The sequence below is a fragment of the Eleutherodactylus coqui genome, chromosome 2 (assembly GCF_035609145.1).
Source record: "Eleutherodactylus coqui strain aEleCoq1 chromosome 2, aEleCoq1.hap1, whole genome shotgun sequence".
Classification (NCBI taxonomy): Eukaryota; Metazoa; Chordata; class Amphibia; order Anura; family Eleutherodactylidae; genus Eleutherodactylus; species Eleutherodactylus coqui.
In genome coordinates, this window is record NC_089838.1 from 313252857 (window position 1) to 313276702 (window position 23846).

Genomic DNA, 23846 nt, shown 5'->3' on the forward strand with positions numbered 1-23846 from the left:
GCATGCTCTATTTTGGTGCCTATTACACAATAATATTGACTAAGGGGATTTAACATAGGCAGCAGATATGCATGTATATGTGTATTTGCTGTGCGTATTTTATGCACGTGAAAAATACGAGTGATATATACGTGACACATACGCCCGTGTCAGTGAACACTATTGTAGCTTTCACAGCAGAATGGTGAGTGCAGCTCTGCAGTATAATACAGGATAAGTATTGTACATACATTATATATATATATATATGTAGGCTGCAGTCACACTTGGCATTGTTAGCTATACGTTTGAACCGCGTCAAAAAATGCAGTTTTAAAAAAAATGCATGCTGGGTTTTTTTTGCGTGTTTTTTTTTTTTGCTGCGGTTTAAAAAGTGCGTCACAAAGCGCCAAGTGTTAACGCAGCCGTATAAGCGGACCTTCTCTTTAACGTCAGGCATCTACATGTTTTTGCCTGCTGTACATTAATGTAGCTCTGTGTGTCTCTAGGTGCTGGCCAGCCTGCGTAGTGTCCGGAACAACTTCACCATCCTTGCCAACGTTACATCTCCTACCAACAAGTGAGTACCTCCTGCGGAGCGAATAGTAATACTCTGTACTATGTGTCCGCGTTCTTAAAGCGGTTCTCCCTCTATACGCATCAGTGGTGGCAATGTGTGATTATTGGGGGTCTTTTAGGACCCTAACCAATGGCTAGGAAGAAATGAGCTTTTTTGCAATTCCTAAAACCGCACTGGGTCAGGAGTATCAGCGTTTCAGAAAACAACCATTATGCCACCGCGCCCTTCATTGTATGCACTGGTGGGGGCCCCAGGGTTCGGATCCCCACTGCTCAGACTTTGATTGCATACCCATTCAATAGCCATATGATGAGAAAACCCCTTTGAAAGGCACTTATAAGGTGGGGTTCACACTGGGCGGACTTGCAGCAGAGTTTCTGTGTGGACCCTCGGCATGGAAATTACAGTAGCAGCAAAGTTGATGAGATTTTGAAAATCTCGTCCACGCGCTGCGGAAATAACCCGCACAAAACCCGTGCGTAAATAGACTTGCGCTGCAAAATTCAATTCCACAGCATTTCAATTGTATGGCCGCCTCCGCTGCGGAATTCACCTCCTCGCGATGAGGGGGTGAATTTGGCACAGGAATTCGCGATAAAACCCGCACGCATGGTGAGAGGCAGGCTTTCCGCAGTAGACCTGAAGCCCAATGCCCGCTGCGGACATTCTGCTGCAAATCTGCCCCCGTGGGGACCAGCCTAAGGGACCTCCAGGAAGACTTTGCAAAATAAATATCCAACATGGAATATCTAGTGACATTCCTTTTAATCAGGCATCTAATAATCCAGAAAATGAGATAATTCAGCACAGAGTCTACAAACCTCTTCTAGTTGATCAAGAAGATTAAGGAAACCGCTCTTCATGGGTCTTTGTCATACATTTCCACAAGGTATATACGTGATTTGAGAATCCGGCATGTATTACTTGCAGTACTGCTATCTCTAGAACCGCAGTCTGTACTCAAGCTTCTGCTGCCAGAAAGCTTCAGATTATTTGGCACGGCCGGATCATGTTTTCCAGATCACTGAATTCCAGATTAAAGGAATTTGTCTATCCTTCTTGCTTCATGTTAGTTATTCCATATCATTAGCTAATGCGTGTTATCCCAGAGCCCGATGAAAGGGAAGAATTATATATGAATGCAAAGTTTTGGGAATAACCCCCTCAATGTGATGCATAATAGACTGTGTTGTTCTCTTTGCCAGACGCTCCCCAGTAATGCCTCAGCAAACGGTCTGTAAAGCCACTCTCTCAGGTAAGTACGTGCGGGTCTGTAGATACATGGTGAGACTAATGAGACCAGGAATGAGGGGGATTATAGAAATACACTATGCCACCAATGCTATACAATGGCATCCGGGCCCCTTTGCTTGGAAGGACCCGTCCAGTGTATCAGCATCAGACAAAGTAAAACTTTGCTCTAGTTTTAATAAATCTGCTCCAGTGCATACGGCATAAAGTTGGGGTTCAGTTAGAACTTATTGGGGCCCAGAAGATGCACTTCTACTAAGGATTCATGTGTACAGCAATGTGCAAAAAGCATCCATAAACACTCCATGGCCACCTCATGGTCCCTACATAGTTGTAGGGTGGATGGTCTCTGATGAAGGCCATCCGTTACTATAGGCTTCCATGTTACGAATTAGCCCTGTCAATGAGCATCAGGATTCTGCATGAGGATTTTGCTTATTGACGTGGCTAAATCCGCACTTTTACGTGTGTAATTACGTATTTACTGCGGTTTTTTCCACAGCCCGTTCATTTCAATGGACGATTTAATGCGTGAAATACACGCTGAAACATTGAAAGCGGCTCGCATCCTCAGAATTCACATGCAGGGGAGCGAGATATGGGGGTGGGATTCACGGCCCCATATTGTGCTTGCCCGTGTGAAGCTTGCCTTAGTCTTCTTTTCCCATGTCCCTCTGATCCCCCGATTCTGGATCGTGTTTTGTGTCATCCACGATGGCCAACAAGATCTTCAAACTATCTCTTTCCCACAGAACATTGATAGAGTTAGACTACCAATGCACTATACCTGCTCTCTGATTGGCATGGGGGACCACACGTGATCGGTACTGCCCAATCAGAGAGCAGTGCACATTAGGTAGTTAGAAAATCGCAGCTGCCATCTTGGACAGTCTAAAACAGGGCCTGGAACTGATGGATGGGAAGAACAATGGTGGATAATATATCTTCAGCCCCCTTTATTCCCTGGATAGAATTCTATCCTGGAACTGAAGGGTCACTTTAAATATAAGATAAATGAATTCTATATAATATATGTTACACGTACGAGTATTTATCTACCTATTAACTACAGATCCATTACTTATTTAACACTGATACTGAGTTAGACATGTATTATGTACCAAAGCTTCCTTCATCATTGGAAAGCGCGGATAAACTCGTTGTCAGACACTCCTAGCAGGTTAGCTTCTGTATTACAGTGACTGTACAGTATGCAAATCACCAGCGCCAGCTTCGCTCACTGAACAGGGAATGCTGGGAGATTTCAGCCTGCAGAATAGTGAGTGCAGCTCCGCAGTATAATACAGCATGTAAACTCAGATCAGCGCTAGAGTAGTATTATGGACCATGTACAAAGGGACTCCACTTTATATGCAGTTTCTTTCAATGTACGGAATCGTGTTGAAAGGCGATAGCCGGGCCACAAGACTGAGAGCTCTGCTGTAATACAATATAGACTTCTCATGCCTGACTCCATCATGTCTTCTTCCACAGAGGAGACGTATCAGCAGCTAGCCAAAGAGACGTTAGAAGAACTAGACTGGTGTCTGGATCAGCTGGAGACCGTACAGACCTATCGCTCTGTCAGTGAGATGGCATCCAACAAGGTAAGAGCCCGGTGCGCACCTCCATCTGAATGGAGCTCTCATATGTATCATCTAATGCCTGTATATTCACTACTGATACATACACACAGAAGTGATATTAAAGAGGTTGTAGCGCAATTACAGGTTATCCCCTATAAATGGCTGATCGTTGGGGGTCTCACCGCGGACACCTCCACTAATCTGGAGAATGGATCCCGTGACTACCCGTCGTCCTCACTGTGGGGTTACTGCATCCCCACAATGATGAGGAGACTGAATGGAGCGCTGGTTATGCAAGTGTACTAGCGCTCCATTCACTTTCAATGGGACTGCGGAGATAGCCAAGCGGCAGCCATTCGGCTATTACTGTTAGCCCCATTGAAATGACTGGAGCGCTGACTGCGCATGCTTAGGCAGTAGAGATGAGCGAGCATACTCGGTAAGGTGATATACGAGAGAGAGAGCATTGCCTTTTTCGAGTACCTGCTGGCTCGACCCTGAAGATTTGGGGGGGTCAGGGGCGGTGCCGGGCAGCGACGGGGAGCGGGGAGGAGAGTGAGAGAGATCCCTCTCTCTCTCTCCCTCCCGATCCCCTCCACAACCCCCTGCTCAACCCCGCGCCCCCCCCCCCCCCCGAATCTTCAGGGACGAGCCAGCAGGTACTCAAAAAAGGCGATGCTCTCTCGAGTATATCGCCTTACCGAGTATGCTCGCTCATCTCTATTAACCAGCTCTTCCCTTATGCTGAAGTCACTGCAGAGGGAGAAGCAAGGGAGTCCTGTCCTGCAGATTGTAGGGGGTCTCACCAGTGAGGCGCCACCAATCAACTATTATCATCTATCCTGTGGATAGTAGATAACTTGCAATTGGGGTACAACCCTTTTAATCTGGTTTGAAGGGGTTCTCTAAATCCTTTTTAAGCCACGGCACTGAATGGATATAAAGATCTCCCCCTCTGGAGGACCTAGCCTGTCCGTATTGTACAAAGAGCCTGTTAATGTAAGTGATAACTGTGTAATGCCTAGTTTGCCCTCTGGAGGCGCTGCAGGGTAATTTAAGCACTTGCTGCAAGGTTCCTTCAAAGATTCCACTAAACACTGGGAGTCCCCACAGCAGGACATCCTATAATCTGCTTATTATCATAATGATTTCCACAGCAGACAACCCCTTTAACGGGGCGTGTTTGCTGATGTATGCTAATTGGTAAGTGTGCTATTTTACAAATACCCTGGTCGGTAATTTTTCTCCTTGGATAGCTCTTTCATTCCATCGGTTGACAACCTCTAAAAGTTCTTCAGCTCTGCTATGTCTTTCTTATATACTGTCTGCTGACTCTGTGCACAATATATAATGTAAAGACTGACTATGGTCTTATATAAAGGTAAAACTATTATTCTTATCTGCTTTAGCAGCAGCTGCCTGGCTCTGATTGCTACCAATACTTTCACTATATATTAATATCCCCAGGTGCTTTTTCATGCAGTGATGACTTCTGATACGGCATATCACAATACATACCCACAATTAATAATTGTTTTACAAATGGATGTTTATTACAAGGTCTGGATTGACTTTAGAAAACCCATTTTATTAATATTCGCTATTAGGGCGTTTTGAGTTATTAGAGGGGAGTCCCTCTTTCAGGTCTTCCATCATTTAAAGAGAAGTGATAGAAAGAGTCTCTCGCTCTGCAAAAAAACAGCATGTCTGTGAATTACAATTAATTGATTTTAGTGGGCACCATGTAATGCTTCATTTTGCCTGTGGAGGCACTGCAGGAATATTGAACACTTGCAGCCTGGTTCCTTCACCGATTACAGATGATTTCTGGGGGCCTAAGGAGTGGGACACCCTACAGTAAGCTTGATTTTAGGGGACTCTTCTAGTAATAAAGGGATTGTAAAACATGGATAACCCCTTGAATTATGGTGCTTACATGTATGAGCGCCTCTAGTGCTGAGTAATCCGTAATCTGTGTGAGGAATCCTATTTACTGCACCGTCTGCTCATTAATTCCTAGTGGAATGTGTGTCTAGAACATTACTATGTTCTGTATGGGTCAGATGTATTTTTCAGTTGTTTGTGAGTATTCCTGAGATGTAGGCTACAATAAATGTACCCAGTGACCCTTTTGAGCAGTGCTTGCTTGTGATATTGTGGTGGCGTTGATGTTTTATGGCAGAACATATTGAGATGGTACAGCATTGGATTACGTAGCTGTATAGGATTGCATTACGGGAGGTTTTCCTTTACGGCCATACCCATGATCATCCGGCCTAGCAGTTACTGTTTTTGGAAGGCCAGGAAAGTGCTGCTTGTGTAGTAGAGTAAAACTATTGTGGTATTGAAATCATATAAATACGAGATGGTACAATGCCTCTGCAGCGCCATCTATTGGATGGCAGCTTCGCTAAAAGTCAAGGTTCAGCCTTTGGTCAGGTCTTGTAACATGACTGGGAATATAAACCAAAGCAGAGTCTTCTCCAGACAACATAACCATGTACAGACTGACTGTTGTAAGGTTTTTGCCCCTCATCATGTACTATAGGTCTCTGGTTGGTTGGGTCGGAGGCCTATGAGTATAGTTTTTCTTGTAGAAAGCACCTCCAAGGTGGGAAGAGGCTTTTAAGCCATCCAATGCTACTCTGGAAAATTTGGTATGCAAATGTAGATGGTATAATACCTCTACAGCGCCACCTATTATTGGAAGGCAGCTCCCCTATGCAGAGGCTTTGTCTTATAGCGTAGCTGCCTTCCAATAGGTGGCTCTGCAGATGCATTCTACCACCTCCCATTAGCATACCAAATTTCCCAGAGGAGCTTTGCATGGTTTAGATGTATCCTCACGCCTACTCAGCGCTCTCCACAAGGTGAACCAGTCCCCTTATGTAGTAACATCATGTCTTACTAAAAGCAGCATCGAGATGGAACGATAGGTTGTTAATGCTAAAGCGGAGACTTTGATGCCGGTGTGAACAGAGCCTTAGCTGTACAGAATGATGTAGTTCACTATGCCATTCTGTCTGGCTGAGGTCCGAGCATGGGCATAGAAACCGGGTCCTCTTGACTCATGGAGAAGGACTTGTTTGAGATATTGGTGCTAACAGGGGTCTTCTCAAGATTGCAGTCTGCAAATATGGAGGTCCCAAAGATGGAGGAGGCCCATGCGGAACAGCATCACAGGCCGCAGGTTGTACACCCCTGCCATAAATGATACAATGAGTAGATATTGGCTGTAATATAGATTCAGTGCAGAAGAACTTGACATCTAAATGCGACACCTTCAATAATGAACAGCAGAAGGTGTGACGCTCCAAGGTCATAGGTAGCTGACATTGAATATTGAGTCATGGTCAAAGCCAACACCCTTAACCACTGAGCCACTCCTGTACACTTCAGTTTGGGTTTGTATATTCTACTTGTCTATTATGGAAAGGAGATATTGCAAATGATCCTAAAATGATGGAAAGGACAAAAAGGAGAATTAGGGGATCTACCTGAAGAGTCGCTCATCTTGCAGAGGTGAACTTTGCACATAATAGAACGTGATCCAGGTGATTGACATTAGAGGTGACTATGATGATAAGTGAGGTGCCAGGTAAATAAACCCTATCTAGCCAAATATTGGCCTAGTGACTGCAATGCCTTGCACGTTTCATCACGTTTACCGTGCTCAATGGTAAACATCGTCTCGAGTCATAATGACCCTTTTCTTTAAGGAAATCAGATTCCCTGCACTGGCTGATTGTGAGAGTGTCATGCCTAGAAGCACGGCGGCTGCTCTCCTCTCCCTCCCCCTTCCCTCTCCTCCCCTCCCTTCTGCATTTTACATCACATCCCTGCCTACTGCAGTATGCTAGATGTACGAATAACGGAAGATATTGGCAGACAAACGGCCCTACAGGAGGCATCTACAGCCTAGAAAAGGAAGACGGCCACCTTCCTGCTCCTCCTGGTTTCCACCATCCATGTGCAAAGTCTTCTGTCACCTCCATCCACCCTGGCTGCAAGCTCGGATTTGGTACCCAGGAAGGATGCTGCGATAAAATGCTACCTCCTCTTTTCCCCTTAAGGATGCAGGAAGAGGCCTTATCTTGCAGTTTCTTAGGCCCTCCGAAACACTGACTTGTTTTCCTTCCCCCCCCCCTACATCAAGACACGGAGGAAGAAGAAGACGACGACAAGGGGTGGGGGGGCGGGAGGGGGCGCAGGGCCATCGCTAAAGGCTTTAAAGATGTAACCCACAAATAAAATGAGAGAGGCTGCAGGATTTTTTTTTCCCTCCACACATCCTGGTAGTGATGGGTTAAAAATCTCCGGCCTAGCTGCATTTTGGATGTGGATCCTATTTTTATTTCATTGACTGATTGTGGGGTGTCATGTGGGGCCCCCTTCTGCATATATTAAGGGCCCGGGAGGGTCTGTAGTAGCATTTTGTTATTTTTAAGGATTGTGTCGAATTCTATGGAGGGGGGGAGCCGGAAAATACCAACAGTCTCTCGTCTACCTCCCACATGGCTACGTTCTCTCGTGAGTCAAGTGATAGGTCCTATGTCACCTCTAAGGATTTCGGGGATTTGACCCCCCCTAATTTCTGTACCATCCTACATCCCTGAGCTTGCTGAGAAACCAAGCAACAGCAGTCAACTCTAGGGCAAGGAGACAGGTGTCCTCAAGCTACGTCCGTCATCTTCTCTCTCTGTGGCTCTGATTTTGGCAAATGAAATTTTTAATTGGAATTTAATTTTTAAATTTTTTTTTTTTTTTTCGGGAAACCAAAAGAATTTCAAAAAAATTTTTCACTACACCGACCAGGAAGGGTTCAAGTAAAGTATAAACATCTCACAGCAAAACAGTGAAGGATATCAGTGTTTTTGCTTTTATATTTTTAATTTTTTTTTCTCTGCTTTTTTTTGGGAGGATTTATGAAATGTGGATTATTTTTTAAAATTTTTTAATTTCTAATTAAGCTTTTAGTTCCTACTCTGATGATTTTGGGATTGCGCATAATATCTCTGCAAACCAATATTTTAAGCTACAAAATAAATAAGGATCTAAAAAATTTTTTGAAAACCTTTCGCCTGTTTGTGGATTGCGGACGTTTTCGCCGTCGGCCTCGTCTGTTCCAGCTTGGTCCTACAGACTGGATTCCTTCGGAAATATCCATCCAGGATTGAAAAATGCCCTTAGTAGATTTCTTTTGTGAGACATGCTCCAGACCTTGGCTGGTTGGATGGTGGGACCAGGTAATAAAGCTATACATTGTGTTACATTATTATGCTGTTGATTGTTTTTCGCTTGATCAGTCAGATCTTCTGCACACGGTTATGACAGCTGTGGTCAGGAGCTAAAGTTACTGTTTTTGAGCTAGTGACCTCACTGAAGTATGGGGTGATGATGTCATGGGCTACATAGTGGGCCAACCCAGCACATTGCTGCCATTGGGCATTCTAGGAGTTCCCAAGCGTATTGACCTTGTAGACCAGATCTGTTTATTTATTCACACAACTTTCATATGACTGATCAGGATAGAAGTGATACCTTTTATAGGGTCCATATAGAAACACTTGTGCGTAATTATAGTTTAAAATTATCTAGATAGTTCCTGAATATTTCTTACTATTACCAGCATAGACCTCTTTACATTAGGTTATCATTTTCTAGACCCCGAAGGAATGGTCAAGGGGGTCCAAGACCAGGTACCCATCCTTGATTTTGGGCTTTGTCAATATGAGAAATTCCTTTCATACAACATGTACTAGGTATACTGTGTAGACCTTCCTCTTCCTGCAGACCCTGGTTCAAATCCCAGTGTCGGCTGCTTGTGACCTTGGACAAGTCACTGGATGTAAACAATGCCTGGGAGATAAAAGACTGGCACGCTATTGCCTTGTACTAGAAAAAAAAACTGTGTCACGCTGTACTCTTCTCAGCAATGCACCTAATTGGCTGTAATGTTTATTAGTTAGGTATATACCCATTATACTTTATTCCATGTATTCAATTTTGTAGAATTATATGTGTTGCAATTCGGTCCCTGAGCCTTCACCTGCCGAACCATGGCTACAGATGCAAATTTTGTTTACCCATAGTACTCGTGAGAATACACACAGTCCTAAAGATCAGGGCTTACAGCCCGAATTGCAGTACGTCGTATATTAACCTGTGAGGGTTAATTTATGGAATGGACAGGAGCAGTGATGCCCCAAACTTAAGGTGCTAATATTCCTCCAACAACTGTCGGGCCAATGATCGTTTGTCCGAAAATTGTTTACATCAGCTATCGCATTCATATGAACTTTTGACTTGGCTGCTCGTTTATGTGTTTAGGGAGGTAAGCCACAGCAAAATACCATTGGCAGCAGCTTATCTCTGGAAATAAAAGGAATGGACCCTGAAATTACACATCTTCAATCGTTCTTTCCTCCAACATTTGTCAGGGGTCAGGGAAAAGTTGAGTTGCCCCATAGACCTTAGAGAGTGATCCAACCCCCTCATTATCGACATGTTCAGACAGCTAAACCCTAATGTGTATGGAGGTCTTGAGTCAACTGTATCATCTAATGGGACATGGCTCCTTTTGGTCTAGTTTGTAATATTTTTCTCAGTGTAGTGGCTGTAGATGCAATATTTTTGAAATTTGTGTTTTTTTTAATTTAACAATTGGGTTACCTTCTAAACACTATGTATTGGAATGAATGGAGTAGCTAATTTATTCTCACACTCTAGTTTCTCATTATCTTATCTGTGATATCAACTAACCGCAATCTTATTTGAGGAACCTCCTTAAATAGACCTCCTTCTTCCTCCTTTTTTCTTCTTCCTCCTCCTTTCCTCTGCCTTCTTCCTCCTCCTCTTCCGCCTTCTGCTCTCCTCTCCTCCTCCTCCTTCTTCTGCTTTTTTTCTCCTCCTGCTCCAACTTCTTCTGCTTTTTTTTCTCCTCCTGCTCCAACTTCTTCTGCTTTTTTTTCTCCTCCTGCTCCAACTTCTGCTTTTTTTCTCCTCCTGCTCCAACTTCTTCTGCTTTTTTTTCTCCTCCTGCTCCAACTTCTTCTGCTTTTTTTCTCCTCCTGCTCCAACTTCTTCTGCTTTTTTTCTCCTCCTGCTCCAACTTCTTCTGCTTTTTTTTCTCCTCCTGCTCCAACTTCTTCTGCTTTTTTTTCTCCTCCTGCTCCAACTTCTTCTCCTTTTTTTTCTCCTCCTGCTCCAACTTCTTCTGCTGTTTCCTCCTTCTGCTCCAACTTCTTCTGTTTTTTCCTCCTTCTGCTCCAACTTCTGCTTTTTCCTCCTCCTGCTCCAACTTCTGCTTTTTTCTCCTCCTGCTCCAACTTCTTCTGCTGTTTCCTCCTCCTGCTCCAACTTCTTCTGCTGTTTCCTACTCCTGCTCCAACTTCTTCTGCTGTTTCCTCATCCTTTCTTTTTCCTTTTTTCTTCTTCCTCCTCCTTTCCTCTGCCTTCTTCCTCCTCCTCCTCCGCCTTCTGCTCTCCTGTCCTCCTCCTCCTTCTTCTGCTTTTTTTCTCCTCCTGCTCCAACTTCTTCTGCTTTTTTTCTCCTCCTGCTCCAACTTCTTTTGCTTTTTTTCTCCTCCTGCTCCAACTTCTTCTGCTGTTTCCTCCTTCTGCTCCAACTTCTTCTGCTTTTTCTTCCTCCTGCTCCAACTTCTTCTGCTTTTTCATCCTCCTGCTCCAACTTCTTCTGCTTTTTCCTCCTCCTGCTCCAACTTCTTCTGCTTTTTCCTCCTCCTGCTCCAACTTCTTCTGCTGTTTCCTCCTCCTGCTCCAACTTCTTCTGCTGTTTCCTCCTCCTGCTCCAACTTCTTCTGCTGTTTCCTCCTCCTGCTCCAACTTCTTCTGCTGTTTCCTCCTCCTGCTCCAACTTCTTCTGCTGTTTCCTCCTCCTGCTCCAACTTCTTCTGCTGTTTCCTCCTCCTGCTCCAACTTCTTCTGCTGTTTCCTCCTCCTGCTCCAACTTCTTCTGCTGTTTCCTCCTCCTGCTCCAACTTCTTCTGCTGTTTCCTCATCCTTTCTTTTTCCTTTTTTCTTCTTCTTCCTCCTCCTTTCCTCTGCCTTCTTCCTCCTCCTCCTCCGCCTTCTGCTCTCCTCTCCTCCTCCTCCTTCTTCTGCTTTTTTTTCTCCTCCTGCTCCAACTTCTTCTGCTTTTTTTCTCCTCCTGCTCCAACTTCTTCTGCTTTTTTTCTCCTCCTGCTCCAACTTCTTCTGCTTTTTTCTCCTCCTGCTCCAACTTCTTCTGCTTTTTTCTCCTCCTGCTCCAACTTCTTCTGCTTTTTTCTCCTCCTGCTCCAACTTCTTCTGCTGTTTCCTCCTCCTGCTCCAACTTCTTCTGCTTTTTTCTCCTCCTGCTCCAACTTCTTCTGCTGTTTCCTCCTCCTGCTCCAACTTCTTCTGCTGTTTCCTCCTCCTGCTCCAACTTCTTCTGCTGTTTCCTCCTCCTGTTCCAACTTCTTCTGCTGTTTCCTCCTCCTGCTCCAACTTCTTCTGCTGTTTCCTCCTCCTGCTCCAACTTCTTCTGCTGTTTCCTCCTCCTGCTCCAACTTCTTCTGCTGTTTCCTCCTCCTGCTCCAACTTCTTCTGCTGTTTCCTCCTCCTGCTCCAACTTCTTCTGCTGTTTCCTCCTCCTGCTCCAACTTCTTCTGCTGTTTCCTCCTCCTGCTCCAACTTCTTCTGCTGTTTCCTCCTCCTGCTCCAACTTCTTCTGCTGTTTCCTCCTCCTGTTCCAACTTCTTCTGCTGTTTCCTCCTCCTGCTCCAACTTCTTCTGCTGTTTCCTCCTCCTGCTCCAACTTCTTCTGCTGTTTCCTCCTCCTGCTCCAACTTCTTCTGCTGTTTCCTCCTCCTGCTCCAACTTCTTCTGCTGTTTCCTCCTCCTGCTCCAACTTCTTCTGCTGTTTCCTCCTCCTGCTCCAACTTCTTCTGCTGTTTCCTCCTCCTGCTCCAACTTCTTCTGCTGTTTCCTCATCCTTTCTTTTTCCTTTTTTCTTCTTCTTTCTCCTTTTTTCTTCTTCCTCCTCCTTTCCTCTGCCGCCTTCCTCCTCCTCCGCCTTCTGCTCTCCTCTCCTCCTCCTCCTCCTCCTCCTTCTACTCTCTTCTCCTTCTTGTACTCCTTATTCTGCTTTCTGCTCCTCCTTCTTTTGGTCCTCCTCCTTCTTCTTCTGCTTCTTCTGCTCCTCCTCCTTCTTCTTCTTCTGCTCCTCCTCCTTCTTCTTCTTCTGCTCCTCCTCCTTCTTCTTCTGCTCCTCCTTCTGCTTCTGCCCCTCTTCCTCCTTCTGCTTCTTCTGGTCCAACTCCTCCTTCTGCTTCTTCTGGTCCAACTCCTCCTTCTTCTGCTTCTTCTGGTCCAACTCCTCCTTCTTCTGCTGCTTTTTGTTTCTTCTTTTTTTGTCCTCTTTCTTCATATTTTTCTCCTCATTCTCCCCTTTCCTTCTAATACCTTTTCATACTCCTTTTCCTCTTCTTTTTTCCCTCTTATTTTTCCTATGACTCTTCTCCATTGTTCCTTCCTGTCGTCTTCTGTTTCTTCCTTCTTTCTTCTTCCTTCTTCTTCCTTCTCCTCCAACTTTAGCTTTTTCCCCTTCTCATATCTTCTTCCTCCTCCTCCTTATTATTATTTCTACTCCTCTTCCTTTCTTTTCTTCCGCTTTTCTACTCCTCCTCCTCCTTTGTCTTCTCATTTTTACTCCTTCTGTTTCTGCTTTCTACTCCTCCTTCTGCTTTTTCCTCATCTTGCTTCTTCTGATTTTTCCTCCTCTTGCTTCATTTTATATTTTAATCCTTATTCTCCCTCCTACTTCTACTACTTTTTCTTTCTTCTTTCTTTTTCCTTCTTCCTTTACCTCTTTTTCCGCCTTCTTTCTTCTTCTTTTACTTCCTCTTTTTTCTCTTATTTTTCTTATTACTCTTCTCCCTTCTTCCTTTCTTTTTCAGTCTTTCTGCTTCCTTCCTCCTCCAACTTCTGCAGCTTTTTCCTTCTTCAGTCTACTTCTTCCTACTCCTCCTCCTTCTGCTCTTTCCTCCTCCTCCTCCTCCTCCTCCTTATTCATCTTTTTTTTCTTTTTCCTATTCTTCCTTTACCTCCTCAACATTTCTTCATGTTTTTCTTCATCTCTTCATTTTTGTTCTTTTCCTTCTTCATTTCTTCCTTCGTGTCGTCTTACTGTTCTTCTTCTTTGCTGTCCTATTTAATTTTCCTCTTCAGAATACTTTCTTTATTTCATTCCAGTTCATCTTCCTGATCATCATTTTTGTTCCTTTCTGCTTCCTTCATGCCCTCTGTCTTCATTTTTTTGTTGCCTTCATCTTCTAATCTATGTTGTTCCCTTTTACATCATTTCTTCACCTTTTCTTCCAGATAGATATGGTGACTGTATAAGAAATAGTTCTATTTTTGTCCTTTGTGACGTATCCATCCACCTTGTTGACCATCTACAGTATTTAAAGTATTTACTCTGTTCTTTCAAGAACCATTTCCTTTTCCAATTAAGAGTTACGCATGATATCTCCAGAATGAGAGAGAATCAGTCTGGTCAGGTTCTCTTTCATATAGAAGGTTCTGCTGGATTCTATAAAGGCTCTACTTCCCATCAACAATGTTCGAAATTTCTGAACTGCAAAGAATCTTCAACTTCTGTGATATTTGGAAATTATATATATATTTCATAAAAAGTGGCAGAAATCTTTTATAGTGCAGCTGGATAAATGTTAGAATTATTAATTTCAGTAATGATTGTAAATTTCTTGTACTCCTTCAAAATGGAAACTTCAGTCAAAAATAATCTTCACCTCCAGGAGATTTTTCAGCAGTCATGTAAAGGTGTTGAAAAAGTTAACCTTGTTTAATTAAGTAAATATTATATATGATGGGGTTTATTTAGAGAGGTGATGTAGAATACCGCTTATTGAGGAAAGAGATATCAATGCTGTCTATTGAGGGAAATGCTATAGTGATTGGAGTTATGTAGATGCTGAGGTTTATTGGAAATGTGGTAACAACTGGTGTAATTATAGAACTGATGATGATTGTGTGAAACCATGTAGTTAGGTTATTGTGATAGTCTCTGTTCTGGCCCCTGTGGACATTATGCAAAAGGTCTTGTCTGATAGCTGAGTGGTAGGGCATATCTCGCTTCATATGGTGTGCTATGTTTGGTACAAAAGATATTATATGGCACACAATGTGATGTTGTGTTGAGTGCGCTGATGGTGTGAGCAGCAAGTACAAGAGGTTTGTGCAAGGTTGGATTTGGTCTGAGTCATGAGCCATGAGAAAAGACATGGAACTTACTGCGGACGTGGTTGGGTGCAGTTTGAGAGCATGAGCTGTGGAGAGCCCTGGAGCCTCCTGTAAGAAGCTGAAAGCACCCAGTTAGTCGGACCGCCATAGCTGTGGGAACTCAGTCATGGACTTACTGTATTGTAGAGAGCATGGAGGTCCGCCATTAAAAGACTGTGAGTGCATGCCATTGTAAACTGTTGAGAATGTCTATGCAGTCATGCCAGGCCTGAAGCCTGAAACTTGATTCCACGAGGGCTAACAAGTAGTAACAGTGTTGATAAGTAGTAAAAACCAGTATTGCCAAAGTATCAAAACTGTTACAATGTTCTGAAACTGTGTGCAAAGTTAAAGGGACTATACTACTGATTCAGTTGTGAAGACTGTTACCACAATATGTGCTCCGTCTCTTAATCCACCTGCACTGTGATTTCCCCAAAGTCTGATATTTATTAGTTCCTTCATATCCAATCCCTTTAAAAACGGGTCTAACTATCTGCTACACCCTGAAACGTTGGTCATTTTTGGAACTGAAACCACACACAACACAAAGGGGATGTCCAAGATTAGAAAAAACATAGCTACTTCTGGTTGTGTGTGGTATTGCACCTCAGCCCTCTTCACTTTAATGGAGCTGAGCTGCAATACCTAACACAACCTGAAGACAGGTGTGGTGCTGTTTTTGGAAGAATCTCTTGTAGCTGAGTTAATACGGCCTGTAAAGAGTGTTCTCCTGGTTTAGAGAGAACGTCTAGGTCCTTTTCAAAGTATGAGCTAGCATATAGTGAGGTGTCTAATTCAGTGTTTCTTGGCCAAGAGCTCTCTACTCCAAATAAAGCTCTGTTCACACGTCTTTTGTCACACATTCAGCATGGGAACTGGAAAAACTCTCTATACGCATGCCAAACGTGTCCATAGGGTGTGAGTGAGGTGAGTTTGCTTTAGGTATAGGCTGGGCTGGTATGTGTTAGCCTATCTGTCATTTCACAGTATAGAAAAGTGTAATCTATCACGGTTTTCTATGCAGCAGAACAATACAAAAAACAAAAACTATACCGCACAGTATATACAGCACGTTTGTTTACTAGGGGAGTCCATGGCAACCTTGGAGACTTCCATTATAGGTATGCATCTTGGAATAGAGTCTTCACTGTGACTCTAATTACACCCCTAGATAAAGAATACCTTTTTATTCTGTATCATCATAGCCTAGCATACAAAATAAGATCCATAGAGATAAACAAAGAGTAAGAATTCAGACCTCGAGAGGCCAACCCTATGGTACTATAGGAGAATCATCAAATGGTAGAGTTGGAAGGGACCTCCAGGGTCATCGGGTCTGACCCCCTACTCAATGCAGGAGTCACTAAATCATCCCAGACAGATGTCTGTCCAGCCTCTGTTTTGAAGACTTCCATTGAAGGAGAACTCACCACCTCCTGTGGCAACCTGTTCCATGGGTGGTGGTGTTTTCAGTCACAGTTGTCCAATCGCAGGCTCATTAATTTTCTCTTTCACAGGTAGCCACCAATAGTAAGAGAAGTCTGCTTATATACAGTATTCCCTAGTGTATCCCTCAAGTTCGACCATCCTGCCAAAAAAGTGCCCCCACTACTAAATGCATGCTTTGTCGAGCTGATGTGTTTCCCCATGGGTTTATCTGGGTACAATAATGTTTTAATGGTGTTAATACCATAGGCTGAATGCATGTCCATTCCTATATACCCCCACAACTCGCCAATCCATTTGGATACTCTTGGTAATGCTGTATCTGTGCTTTCCAATACCATAGAGCAACTCTAGGCACACACATCCGTAATTGCGCTTTAGCTGCTAGTAGTTTGTGCATTGGATTCCATATACTTATGAGGGAAGCATGAAAAATACCTTAAAAGGATTGTTCTATGAAGTTAACTTCTTTGCTCTCTACAGATTCAGGGATACTTTGTTGATCAGTGGGGGTCTAAGTGCTGTGGCCCCTTTAGGTCCTGTGAAGGAGGTTTGCAGCTGACCTCAATGAAGGCAGTGGCAGTCGAACATGTGCACACTGTGCCATTCATTTCAATAGGACTGAGATAGCAGAGCGCTTGAACTCTTGCGGTCCAATTAAAATGAAGCAATGGTGCATGCAACCACCACTACCGGCATTGCAGGGCACTCCAGACCCCGTTTTGGGGATCAGTAGGGATCCTTGCTGTCGGACACACACTGATCAACAAATCCCTTATTCTGTGAACATGAAATAACTTGTTTTGGTGGGACAACCCCTTCAAAGACATCTAAGCCTATGAGCATCCAATGTGCTGCAACTACCCAAGTATAAAGCATGAATACGCTGCAAGTACCTCCAAGAGATACAGAATATACTCTCTGAGCTACATATACAACCAATAGAGAACCTAGAACGTATATCATCCAAGCAAAACTAAATTTTCAGTTCTGGCAGAGTTATCCCATTAAATAGAATATCCCATTAGAATAACCCAAGTCCTATTCGAGTTTATGGCTGTACTAGGGGAAGGTCTCCAACTCAACCTTCCTCTATTAGTCGGAGTGAAGAGCAGCTTAGTTCTTGTTCTGGAGATCTTGAAATCACCATGTAATATTTCATGGACATCTAGTGACTTTAATCGACTACTAGTGTAATACTGCATTTTGATTGGAGAGACGCTGCAGTGCTGGTGTCAAAATGTCTTTTTCATATTGACCAACAACAAAAAAGACGGCTGCGAAATGTCTTTATACGTCCAGCCACAAATTCTCAGTTCGATTGAGGACTAGACTTTGATCTTTCCAGTCCAACATTGTGCCTGCCCCTGGATGAATGGCTTACAGAGTGCAGAGGGCCCCAGTAGAATCAATGTGCCTGCCACCCCCCACTACCCCTGAAAAATGATATACACACTTTAAGACAACCCAGTGAGCTTAGATACAGCGGTTCAGCTCTAGTGTACCTCTGAATAACACAGTCGCTATAGAATATGCAGATGCTAATTCTACACAGTGATGACAGTGCTGTTACCTCCAGTAATCACAGGTGACATCTCCTGCGATGACATCCATTTTAATTTTTTTGTTATCTGGGCCCAGATCGCCATGAAGACTTCTATCAGCCATGACTTTTCTTATCCGACTATCTCCATCCTGCCGCTACCTCCTCTTCTCTGTTTTTACATAAAGTTAACATCTCCTATTATTGGTGTCCCCGCACCAATAAAAAGCCCCCCTCTGTGGCCCTGCACAGTATTAGTGACCCCTGCAGCCTACAGGCCCTGTCCAGTAACATCTGGCAGCAGTATTGGAAGACTTGGGTGTCGCCTCTTCTCATGCAGACCCTTCTATAGCTGGTGTGCTCATAACTCCTCCCCTGTCTCCTGCATACACTGTATTGGAGGTCAGGGGAGGAAGTATGATTGGCACATTGTGGGGAGTGTAAGGCCGAGTGTCCATGGGTGATCTGTCATAGCGTGATCCACGGCGATAAATCGCATGCGGAGCACGCACGACACGCTTTCCATAGGATAACTATGGAAAGCGCAGCCCAAAGTACACGAGCAGAAAAAAAATGCCGCAATGAACCTATCACTAAGGCCTCATGTATACGGTCGGGTTGGATTCCAACTGCGAGATTCTCACAGCGGGATCCGACCCGTGCCCCTACTGTGACCTCTCGCTTATCTGTCCGGCGTCTTCTCTCTCTACACGTTTCGGTGCGAGCCTGTGTGAGGCTCGCACAGAGATAGGACATGCCGCGATTTTGTTACTACGCGGATTTTCCGCTATCAAAATTGGGCATTGGGCGTAAGATAGGTTCATCGTGGAAAATCGCAGTGACATTAGTGCTCCGCCACGGCGCAATCTCGCTCTCGATATTCCATCCCACCCGTGGCCACTCAGCGGTGAGCAAGGACTGTGTGAGATGAAGCGATAGGTCTTCCTATACTTCTACTGGACCCGAGCTTCAGAAGCTGGAGGTTAGAAACTGGTGATCCAGCGAGTCAGCGGTGGGACATGAAGGGGGGGGGCGGTCAACTTGACTTTGGGGCCTTCTCTCCTTGTGGGCCTCTGTGGAGACGAATCACCTGCACAAGGGGTATGTCTGCCCCTGCATTCTTCTGTCTCTTAGATTGGAGGTCTGTAAAATAAGCTTACTCCCAAGTTCTCCTCCAGCATTTCCCTGTATTTTGCTTCATCCCTTTGAAGTACTTTCACAAGGCTATCGAAGCCTACGGGAAGATGCCATCCCACAGGATGAAGCATGATTGGGGTGTTCTTGCAGGTGTAGGCTAGTAGCATTTCGAAGCCTTGCTATTGACAGACCATAAGACCTGTTTCCAATTGAGATTCAAATCTCTTGCCTTCTGGCAGTCTCTAATCAAAATGTCATAATATGTTTCCAACAACTGCCTGTTCTTTGCTTCACACCAAATAAAGGGCTTCTCTCACCGATAACAAACAGATGATTTTACAGAGCAAATTGACATTTGCTGGAGAATCCCATCTGTGACGTCCGCAAAAGCCTGATAGAGCGTGAGGAAAGGGTTGTGCAAATGAGACCACCCTTCTAAGCTGTGACTGGTGCGCAGTACTTGTGGGGGTCTCGACCACTGAAGATAGAACTGCAGTTGTGTTACAGCTTTACAGCGCTGCTGGAGTCTATAAATAAGTAATTGAATAAACAGTGCGTGAACAATATTAAGTGACTTGGAAGTTTTTTATTCTCCGTTCCCCGACTGCTACTTTTAAATAACCTTCGCACAGAGTTGTGAGGACAGAATTTTGTATTGAAGTAGTCAGGAAAAAAACACTTATTAACAGGAAATAGTCTGAAAAAGTTAGGTGACTATTAGCAGTGTTTATAGATCATTATACGGTGCGGTGTGATTATTAGCAGTGTATAGATATATCATTATACAGCGCGGTGTGATTATTAGCAGTATGTAGATATATCATTATACAGTGCGGTGTGATTATTAGCAGTATATAGATGTATCATTATACAGTGCGGTGTGATTATTAGCAGTATATAGATATATCATTATACAGTGTGGTGTGATTATTAGCAGTGTATAGATATATCATTATACGGTGCGGTGTGATTATTAGCAGTATGTAGATATATCATTATACAGTGCGGTGTGATTATTAGCAGTATATAGATGTATCATTATACAGTGCGGTGTGATTATTAGCAGTATATAGATATATCATTATACGGTGCGGTGTGATTATTAGCAGTGTATAGATATATCATTATACAGTGCGGTGTGATTATTAGCAGTGTATAGATATATCATTATACAGTGCGGTGTGATTATTAGCAGTATATAGATATATCATTATACTGTGCAGTGTGATTATTAGCAGTGTATAGATATATCATTATACAGTGTGGTGTGATTATTAGCAGTATATAGATATATCATTATACAGTGCGGTGTGATTATTAGCAGTGTATAGATATAGCATTATACTGTGCAGTGTGATTATTAGCAGTATATAGATATATCATTATACAGTGCGGTGTGATTATTAGCAGTATACAGATATATCATTATACAGTGCGGTGTGATTAGTAGCAGTGTATAGATATATCATTATACAGTGCGGTGTGATTATTAGCAGTGTATAGATACACTACCGTTCAAAAGTTTGGGGTCACATTGAAATGTCCTTATTTTTGAAGGAAAAGCACTGTACTTTTCAATGAAGATAACTTTAAACTAGTCCTAACTTTAAACAAATGCACTCTATACATTGCTAATGTGGTAAATGACTATTCTAGCTGCAAATGTCTGTTTTTTTGTGCAATATCTACAAAGGTGTATAGAGGCCCATTTCCAGCAACTATCACTCCAACTATGAGCAACTATGCTCATTGGCTCAGAAGGCTAATTGATGATTAGAAAACCCTTGTGCAATCATGTTCACACATCTGAAAACAGTCTAGCTCGTTACAGAAGCTACAAAACTGACCTTCCTGTGAGCAGATTGAGTTTCTGGAGCATCACATTTGTGGGGTCAATTAAACGCTCAAAATGGCCAGAAAAAGAGAACTTTCATCTGAAACTCGACAGTCTATTCTTGTTCTTAGAAATGAAGGCTATTCCATGCGAGAAATTGCTAAGAAATTGAAGATTTCCTACAACGGTGTGTACTACTTCCTTCAGAGGACAGAAGGCTCTAACCAGAGTAGAAAAAGAAGTGGGAGGCCGCGTTGCACAACTAAGCAAGAGGATAAGCACATTAGAGTCTCTAGTTTGAGAAACAGACGCCTCACAGGTACCCAACTGGCATCTTCATTAAATAGTACCCGCAAAACACCTGTGTCAACATCTACAGTGAAGAGGCGGCTGCGGGATTTTGGGCTTCAGGGCAGAGTGGCAAAGAAAAAGCCATATCTGAGACTGGCCAATAAAAGAAAAAGATTAAGATGGGCAAAAGAACACAGACATTGGACAGAGGAAGACTGGAAAAAAGTGTTGTGGACGGATGAATCCAAGTTTGAGGTGTTTGGATCACAAAGAAGAACGTTTGTGAGACGCAGAACAAATGAAAAGATGCTGGAAGAATGCCTGACGCCATCTGTTAAGCATGGTGGAGGTAATGTGATGGTCTGGGGTTGCTTTGGTGCTGGTAAGGTGGGAGATTTGTACAGGGTAAAAGGGATTCTGAATAAGGAAGGCTATCACTCCATTTTGCAACGCCATGCCATACCCAGTGGACAGCGCTTGATTGGAACCAATTTCATCCTACAACAGGACAATGACCCTAAACACACCTCCAAATTGTGCAAGAACTATTTACAGCAGAAGCAGGCAGCTGGTATTCTATCGGTAATGGAGTGGCCAGCGCAGTCACCAGATCTGAACCCCATTGAGCTGTTGTGGGAGCAGCTTGACCGTATGGTACGCCAGAAGTGCCCATCCAACCAATCCAACTTGTGGGAGATGCTTCTAGAAGCGTGGGGTGCAATTTCACAAACTTACCTCAACAAATTAACAGCTAGAATGTCAAAGGTGTGCAATGCTGTAATTGCTGCAAAAGGAGGATTCTTTGACGAAAGCAAAGTTTGATGTAAAAACAATGTTATTTCAAATACAAATCATTATTTCTAACCTTGTCAATGTCTTGACTCTATTTTCTATTCATTTCACAACGCATGGTGGTGAATAAGTGTGACTTTTCATGGAAAACACAAAATTGTTTGGGTGACCCCAAACTTTTGAACGGTAGTGTATAGATATATCATTATACAGTGCGGTGTGATTATTAGCAGTATATAGATATATCATTATACAGTGCAGTGTGATTATTAGCAGTATATAGATATATCATTATACAGTGCAGTGTGATTATTAGCAGTATATAGATATATCATTATACAGTGCGGTGTGATTATTAGCAGTGTATAGATATATCATTATACGGTGCAGTGTGATTATTAGCAGTGTATAGATATATCATTATACAGTGCGGTGTGATTATTAGCAGTATATAGATATATCATTATACAGTGCAGTGTGATTATTAGCAGTATATAGATATATCATTATACAGTGCGGTGTGATTATTAGCAGTGTATAGATATATCATTATACAGTGCGGTGTGATTATTAGCAGTGTATAGATATATCATTATACAGTGCCGTGTGATTATTAGCAGTGTATAGATATATCATTATACAGTGCGGTGTGATTATTAGCAGTGTATAGATATATCATTATACAGTGCCGTGTGATTATTAGCAGTGTATAGATATATCATTATACAGTGCGGTGTGATTATTAGCAGTGTATAGGTATATCATTATACGGTGCGGTGTGATTATTAGCAGTGTATAGATATATCATTATACAGTACGGTGTGATTATTAGCAGTGTATAGATATATCATTATACAGTGCGGTGTGATTATTAGCAGTGTATAGATATATCACTATACGGTGCGGTGTGATTCTTAGCAGTGTATAGATATATCATTATACAGTGCGGTGTGATTATTAGCAGTATATAGATATATCATTATACAGTGTGGTGTGATTATTAGCAGTGTATAGATATATCACTATACAGTGCAGTGTGATTATTAGCAGTATATAGATATATCATTATACAGTGCGATGTGATTATTAGCAGTGTATAGATATATCATTATACAGTGCGGTGTGATTATTAGCAGTGTATATATATATCATTATACAGTGTGGTGTGATTATTAGCAGTATATAGATATATCATTATACAGTGCGGTGTGATTATTAGCAGTGTATAGATATATCATTATACAGTGCGGGGTGATTATTAGCAGTATATAGATATATCATTATACAGTGCGGTGTGATATAAGGCTATAGATATATCATTATACAGTGTGGTGTGATTATTAGCAGTGTATAGATATATCATTATACAGTGTGGTGTGATTATTAGCAGTGTATAGATATATCATTATACAGTGCGGTGTGATTATTAGCAGTATATAGATATATCCTTATACAGTGTGGTGTGATGATTAGCAGTGTATAGATATATCATTATACAGTGCGGTGTGATTATTAGCAGTGTATAGATATATCATTATACAGTGCGGTGTGATTATTAGCAGTGTATAGATATATCATTATACAGTGCGGTGTGATTATTAGCAGTGTATAGATATATCATTATACAGTGCGATGTGATTATTAGCAGTATATAGATATATCATTATACAGTGCGGTGTGATTATTAGCAGTGTATAGATATATCACTATACGGTGCGGTGTGATTCTTAGCAGTGTATAGATATATCATTATACAGTGCGGTGTGATTATTAGCAGTATATAGATATATCATTATACAGTGTGGTGTGATTATTAGCAGTGTATAGATATATCACTATACAGTGCAGTGTGATTATTAGCAGTATATAGATATATCATTATACAGTGCGATGTGATTATTAGCAGTGTATAGATATATCATTATACAGTGCGGTGTGATTATTAGCAGTGTATATATATATATCATTATACAGTGTGGTGTGATTATTAGCAGTATATAGATATATCATTATACAGTGCGGTGTGATTATTAGCAGTGTATAGATATATCATTATACAGTGCGGGGTGATTATTAGCAGTATATAGATATATCATTATCAGTGCGGTGTGATATAAG

The 23846-nt window shown here is 42.5% G+C and overlaps 1 protein-coding gene across 2 annotated transcripts in view; it reads left to right on the forward strand.

The window, feature by feature from the left end:
• Window positions 1–23846, forward strand: part of PDE4A (phosphodiesterase 4A) — a 267489-nt gene that overhangs the window by 202376 nt on the left and 41267 nt on the right. For both annotated transcript variants that reach the window (XM_066593577.1, XM_066593578.1), the window contains exons 4-6: window positions 489–559; window positions 1765–1814; window positions 3305–3417. In XM_066593577.1, the coding sequence (XP_066449674.1) occupies window positions 489–559; window positions 1765–1814; window positions 3305–3417 (234 nt within the window). The remainder of the gene's footprint in view (window positions 1–488; window positions 560–1764; window positions 1815–3304; window positions 3418–23846) is intronic.